This window comes from Carassius carassius, chromosome 14 (genome assembly GCF_963082965.1).
Source record: "Carassius carassius chromosome 14, fCarCar2.1, whole genome shotgun sequence".
In the NCBI taxonomy this organism is placed as follows: Eukaryota; Metazoa; Chordata; class Actinopteri; order Cypriniformes; family Cyprinidae; genus Carassius; species Carassius carassius.
The window spans coordinates 7,544,198-7,551,668 of record NC_081768.1 but is presented as its reverse complement, the minus strand read 5'-3'; the positions used below and the strand labels follow the sequence as shown (position 1 = coordinate 7,551,668).

At 38.5% G+C, this 7,471-nt stretch overlaps 1 protein-coding gene across 1 annotated transcript; it reads left to right on the top strand.

Moving 5' to 3' along the window:
- Positions 1-4,332: 4,332 nt before the first annotated feature.
- LOC132156822 (G-protein coupled receptor 4-like) lies at positions 4,333-7,145 on the top strand. The gene is made up of 2 exons (XM_059565859.1): positions 4,333-5,229; positions 5,793-7,145. Exon 2 carries the CDS (start codon positions 5,800-5,802, stop codon positions 6,811-6,813), a length of 1,014 nt encoding a protein of 337 aa, XP_059421842.1. The 5' UTR covers positions 4,333-5,229; positions 5,793-5,799; the 3' UTR covers positions 6,814-7,145.
- Positions 7,146-7,471: the final 326 nt, after the last annotated feature.

The following is a 7,471-nucleotide window of genomic DNA, read 5'->3' as shown; positions in this document are numbered from 1 at the left end:
TTGTCAGGGGTATCTCCTCATCCACCACCAGTGTGCAGCATCCACCTGGATGATGCGAAGGCAGCCAAATTGCGCCAGAATGCTCACCACACACCAGCTTTACTGGTGGAGAGGAGACAGAGTGAACTTGTCTTCAATTAAAAGTGAACTTTGAGTCTTATGTTAATGATACTTAATATATTTCATATTTTAGTCTTTGGTGAGTTACAGTAAACCTTTTTTACTTGACTCTTTAATGTTTTCCAAAGTGTAGATTTTTGGCATTGCATGGAAATCAACAAGGGTCAATGTATACATATTTATATATATATTTTTTTTTTTTCCCGACTACTTATACATTTTTCTAAATAGGAAAAAGTCACAGAATTTCAAAAATAAATAAACAAATTTTCTAATAATAATAATAATAATAATAATGATCCCAACAGAACAGTACGGTTAAGCAATGTACAGTCGTGGCCAAAAGTTTTGAGAATTACATAAATATTGGAAATTGGAAAAGTTGCCGCTTAAGTTTTTATAATAGCAATTTGCACATACTCCAGAATGTTATGAAGAGTGATCAGATGAATTGCATAGTCCTTCTTTGCCATGAAAATTAACTTAATCCCAAAAAAACCTTTCCACTGCATTTCATTGCTGTCATTAAAGGACCTGCTGAGATCCTTTCAGTAATCGTCTTGTTAACTCAGGTGAGAATGTTGACGAGCACAAGGCTGGAGATCATTATGTCAGGCTGATTGGGTTAGAATGGCAGACTTGACATTAAAAGGAGGGTGATGCTTGAAATCATTGTTCTTCCATTGTTAACCATGGTGACCTGCAAAGAAACGCATGCAGCCATCATTGCGTTGCATAAAAATGGCTTCACAGGCAAGGAAATTGTGGCTACTAAGATTGCACCTAAATCAACAATTTATACGATCATCAAGAACTTCAAGGAAAGAGGTTCAAGTCCTGTAAAGAAGGCTTCAGGGCGTCCAAGAAAGTCCAGCAAGCGCCAGGATCGTCTCCTAAAGAGGATTCAGCTGCGGGATTGGAGTGCCACCAGTGCAGAGCTTGCTCAGGAATGGCAGCAGGCAGGTGTGAGCACATCTGCACGCACGGTGAGGCCAAGACTTTTGGAAGATGGCCTGGTGTCAAGAAGGGCAGCAAAGAAGCCACTTCTCTCCAAAAAAAACCATCAGGGACAGATTGATCTTCTGCAGAAAGTATAGTGAATGGACTTCTGAGGACTGGGGCAAAGTCATATTCTCCGATGAAGCCCCTTTCCGAATGTTTGGGGCATCTGGAAAAAGGCTTGTCCGGAGAAGAAAAGGTGAGCGCTACCATCAGTCCTGTGTCATGCCAACAGTAAAGCATCCTGACACCATTCATGTGTGGGGTTGCTTCTCATCCAAGGGAGTGGGCTCACTCACAATTCTGCCCAAAAACACAGCCATGAATAAAGAATGGTACCAAAACACCCTCCAACAGCAACTTCTTCCAACAATCCAACAACAGTTTGGTGAAGAACAATGCATTTTCCTGCACGGTGGAGCACCGTGCCATAAGGCAAAAGTGATAACTAAGTGGCTCAGGGACCAGAATGTTGAAATTTTGGGTCGATGGCCTGGAAACTCCCCAGATCTTAATCCCATTGAGAACTTGTGGTCAATCCTCAAGAGGCGGGTGGACAAACAAAAACCCACTAATTCTGACAAACTCCAAGAAGTGATTCTGAAAGAATGGGTTGCTATCAGTCAGGATTTGGCCCAGAAGTTGATTGAGAGCATGCCCAGTCGAATTGCAGAGGTCCTGAAAAAGAAGGGCCAACACTGCAAATACTGACTCTTGGCATAAATGTCATGTAATTGTCGATAAAAGCCTTTGAAACGTATGAAGTGCTTGTAATTATATTTCAGTACATCACAGAAACAACTGAAACAAAGATCTAAACGCAGTTTAGCAGCAAACTTTTTGAAAACTAATATTTATGTAATTCTCAAAACTTTTGGCCACGACTGTACAATAGCAACAATAGAGGTACATCTTAAAGCTTGATGGTTAGTTTTAGTAGGGCTACCCTTTAATATTTTAATAATTCACTAATAAACAATTGCAAACAATTGCTTTCTTTGTTCTCAGTTTAAGAGATGAAGTCGGTGACACTGACTCGTCATCTCCGCAGTAGTGATGCGCTGGTTTTAGGTTTCATACGTATTACATAATTTGAGAATATCTGTCTTCCATTTGAATTGATTCATTTGAAAGTACATTACACTCTTTCTCTAGATCAACATTAGATTGTGCAGCCATGTACTGTTGCTTATACTTATTATAATATTATACATATTTTGTATGATAAGCCATATTTGAGGTAGATGAATGATAGGGGAGTGTTTGGATATCCTGCCTGACATACTGTATAACCATAGACTAGCCGTTAACGATCTGTTAGTCACAGACTTGTGAATTTATTTCTTTTATTTTTTTCTGCGACTTAGGGACTAATAAAATTTTGGTCGACCAAGCCTCTTCTGGTTGACTAACGAATAGTCAACTATTTTGGGGCAGCCCTAGTTTTTAGATTGCCATGTACTAATGATTCTATTATGAAGATTGACATTACAGCATGTTCACAATTCAGTTAAATCACAATTCAGTTAAATGTTCAGTGTCGCCAAGTGTTCAACATATTTCTATGTTTGTTCTAGACTTTTAAAGTACAATTATGATAACACCCCCACTTTTAGTGAAATGGCAACCAAATAAAATAGGTCACCACTGTAAGAAGTCCCAGCAAAGCATACTTATAAAATCACTATGTCAAAGTCAACAACTTGGGAACAAGCCCTTTCCTCTGCCAGCGTTTTCATTTACGTCTTGCAAGTGGCCTTGTAACAAATGTGGAGGCAGAATTCTCTGCAAATGTATTTTGTCATGCTGTTTTCTTTAGGCCAAATCCCATTGGTTCACCGAGTGCTCATGCATCAACTACAATTTCACCTTTTATATATTGCATGCAAGCAACCCCTGCAGATGGGACCTCCGGAGGTAGAGCGCTTACAGTTTGGGCATGAATCACCGGGGCCATTGTGTCACAGTATTAAGATCACCTGCAATGGGTTTATTTAACAGGTCTGGCCACAGATAAATGTTAAACCTCTGCTAGATTGCTTTAATCCATGTAAATTCAATCATTCAGCATACAAAGACCCACCAGTGACCTTCCACTACAACAGCAGAAAGCAATCACCATATTGATTTGCTAATTAAAGAGAAAATTCAGTTACCTGTGTACTAAATCATCAATGTATGTTAATAGCATGGGTGCATCTGTCGGGCCGAGGAGAGAAAAATACACAGGATTTTGATATTGCATTATCTCCAGACATCATGTGGCTTTTTATAAAGTCTCTGAAAGCTTTGCTATTGATTGAGTGAAGGACACGATTATGACAGAAGGATGCTGTGCACTATGCTTGTTTGTTCCTCCCTGGGAACACTGAAGATTGCTTTGCTATTTTGCTCAAACTACATTTGGCTAGTCCTGACACTTAAACCAAGCTGTGTACACCGATGAAGCTGCGTTTTGACATATTATAAATCTTTTCAGCATAGAAATCAATAGTTTTATTGAAAGTTCACTATTCTTAGGGTTATTTTCTGTTGCCTATTGATCTGAAGGTGAATGAGCTCATTACAAACCACTAACTGCTTTTAAGTCGGATGTTGGCAGTGCCAGTTCTTACAATTATACACTTGTGCAATGTTGTTTTGGCAAAATTGCTTAGGAGTCTGTGGTGAGCACATGGCATTCCTCTACATTAACTTTAAATGTATGCATTTCACATTTATGGATTTGGTTTTTAACTTGTTAAAGGGTTAGTTCACCGAAAAAATTTAATTATGTCATTAATGACTCACCCTCATTAATAAAATAATTTTTTTTTGGGTGAACTATCCCTTTAACTTGTTTATTAGATATATTCAGTGCAATAATTATAACACACTTCTGCATTGGAACAGTATTTATTATGAAAAGCACTTTGATTCGAAAATGAAGATAAATGTGATTTTATATGAAAATGCTTTTCTGGTTCATGCCATTTATAGTGGGTAATTTTTTTTTTTTTTATAATTTCCACCAACTCTTTAAAGTAAAAATATAAAAGACAATTATATAACTTTGCAAACATGTTATATTTTAAATTAGATCACCTTATCTGGGGGTCCAAAGTTTGAAAGTACCTGTAATAATTATAGTCTGTTGATGTGTTCTCTAGAGATTGAATCCATGACATTATGAACCCATGTCTTTACCAGGTGATGCCATTCTTTCTTTCCAAAGGGCCTGTGGATTCAAAGATCCCCTCATGAAATCGTCATATGAAATGTACAATAAATGTACAATGTATTCATCCACTCCCAAGGCTGAGCCAAACATCTGCTTCTGTTCCAGAGGCTGCTGGAGGAGCTCCCTCAGGTTGGACTCACCAACAGCCCTAAGAAATGCCACTTCAGACTGCTTGAAGAGTTTTACCTGGACTTCTAGATCAACTTGGGACTGATAAAACCTTCAAAAGCAGATAGAAGCTGAGCAGTTTTATACATCCTGGCCTGCGAGTATGAAATATGTATGCTGTTTCCAAGGGTAGGCAGGTTACCATCAATGTCTCATGCCTAGTTTTTCTAGTATATCATCTCTCCTCTCAAGCATGACCAGTAATGGACAGCAAGAAAAAAATACTATGAACATCTAAGGTAGGGTTTTACATGCTACAAGCTTTAATCTACCCTTCACTCTCCATGTTCACGCCAAGCTGCCATCCATGAATATGATGCAATTCACTATCTGACACCAGCACTGTACATGACTTTTTTGACACATTAATAGATTCATCCAATGCACAATGCATGTCTTTTATTTTCTCTCTCAGCTTTCAAATACCAGTGCACACTAAAACTTATTCTCATGTTAATTGAGGGTGGAGAGAACCGTTCATATTTACTGGTAAAACATGGCAAAAAAAAAATTGGCTGATTTGGGTGTTGGCTAAGCCTTGCAGTTACCATATCCTCCTGACACATTTCCTCTTGTGCGTCAGTTATGTGCTGAGCTCATTTACACTAAAATATGCTTCTTCTTTCCCTCCCCCCTTTTTTATGTTTTCCCTGCATATGAGGTCACGTTCCTGTAAGAAATTAAGTGACTTGAGTTGTCAGTTTGCAGTCAGAACACATTAGGTAAGTACAGTACATTTCTAATTTATTCATATTCACCCTTTGGATTTAGGTTATTAGCCTAAAGATAACTTTTAAGGGTGAATTTACTGAAGAGTTTTGCCACTTTTGTAAATTTGTTTTTTTTATATTAACCAAGTGCAGTGTAGTTTAAATAGGCACTAAATGTGCTGAAATAGTCAGTCAATAAATTAAATTAAGCCACTAATATAAAGTATACATAATGTATAGCAAAACCTGTCACCAAAGTTGTCTTAAAACCTAAAACCAAAATGCATTCTTGTCTTAGGACAGCTTTGATAAACTTCTTTGATCCACTTCAAATGTTCACTAGTGTACTCTGATTTGAATGATTCCACATGTGAATTTGGAACTAAATTACTCCAATTCATTCTTAGTGAATTCCCCCTACAGCGTTTTGAATTACTTGTCCTGTAAATGTTTATTTCCCATGTATAATTGTGCATATATTTAGTTGGTGCTTCATATAAAAATGAATGGCAGTAGTTTTGCTTTGTGAATAGGATTTAAAACCATATAAACAACACAATACAACTCTGTCATAGACAAAAGATGAAGAACCACTTCAATGTTAGCGCCCTCGACAGCTTGAGTGCACCAGCGATTGTGGGAAATGCTTGTGGAATCGACTTTAGTCAAGACGGCATCTTCCTTCCCATCTTGTATGGAATCTTCTTCATTATCGGCACTCCTTTAAACCTGTTGGCACTCTTTGGGCTCTACAAACTCATCCAGTCAGAGAATGTCCTACCTGTGTACGTCATAAACCTTCTGATCGCAGATCTAATTCAACTTCTGACTTTGCCTTTGTGGATGGACTACTATGCAAACGGACACTACTGGCGCTTCGGACCCCGGAGCTGTCAGTTCATGGGTATGTTTTTTTACATTAGCATTTATGCGGGCGTCTTCTTCATGTGTATCATTGCTCTAGAACGTCACCTGGCCATCGCTAGACCTCTCAGGTTCAAGCATCTCCGTAATTTGAAGTTTTCTCGCTGGATAGCACTTGGCATTTGGATTCTTATTGCGGTGCCTCCTGCCATTGCGTTCGACAAGCTCTTTCCCAAGCAGGGAAATTACACTCTTTGTATCGAGAAGTATCCCTCAGAGGGCAGTTTTATCACCTACAGGCTGATTACTCTGCTTGTGTCCTTCATCATACCCCTGAGCTTCATTGTTGGTCTCCACAGAGAGACCGTCCGCTCGCTGATGGCAATCAACTCACTTTTATCCGAGGAGAAGAGGAGTATCAGGGGTCTGCTCACCCTTCTGGTGGCCGTATTTGTCACGGTGCTGGGGCCCTATCATTTAATCGGCTGTGTGAAGTACGTGGGACTGCTGGTACACAGCAGTCCATGCATTTGGGAGAAGGCAGTGTTTGTGCCCTATCAGTTAGGACGAGGCTTTCTGAGCCTTAACAGCTTGCTGGATCCTGTGTTTTACATCTTTCTCCGCAGAGACTTTCGTGCTGCTGCTGGGAAGTACTTGCCCTGCCTGAGGAGAGTGAGAAACAGATCGTATCGGACAGAGAAAGCGACAAGCTCCACTCTAGACTGTGACTGAAGATTTCCCCTTGGTTATGTATTTGAAATACACTTTGGACAAAGTGCTAAGAAACTATGCCAAACTAATACAAAAGGCTTAATTAGATCTATGGTGATGCCATCATCTCAAGACAGGTGTTTTAGCATCATTGATCATTTTTAATTAGAAGAAATTTGGCATTGCTATAATTTTAGTTTGCCTTGCTGACTTTTTTGTTTGTCTGTTGATAATTTCCATGTCTGCACTGCTGGAAAGTTTTTATTTTATATTATCTATTTGTCTGTCATGCCATGGCTTACCTGCTGAAAAAAACTAACATATTAATTCTATTTCACTGTGGTTTTGGCAGTAGACTTTTTTAAAAATTTGGAACTTTTTTGACTTTTTTAACATTTTAAAAAGAACAGACAAAATTTGTCATCACTTTTAAAATGTGTCTTTTCCCCTCATTTATAGTTTCATTGTCAAAACAAAGATTATTATTATTTTTTTTTTTTTCATTACAGAACTATTAATGTTATTTCAACCCTCAGTACTTTTTTATCTCTCAAACAAGAGTACTTCACTAACTTCCTCCTTTGAACATTTACACTGTGTTGGTACTATTCCGGGTGTGAAACTGAGACCACAGCTACACAAATACACACAGCATCAACATCTTTCTCATAACCAACCT

Excerpts from the sequence above, each read along its gene's own strand:
- LOC132156822 (XM_059565859.1), top strand. The coding sequence starts at position 5,800 with ATGAAGAACCACTTCAATGTTAGCGCCCTCGACAGCTTGAGTGCACCA.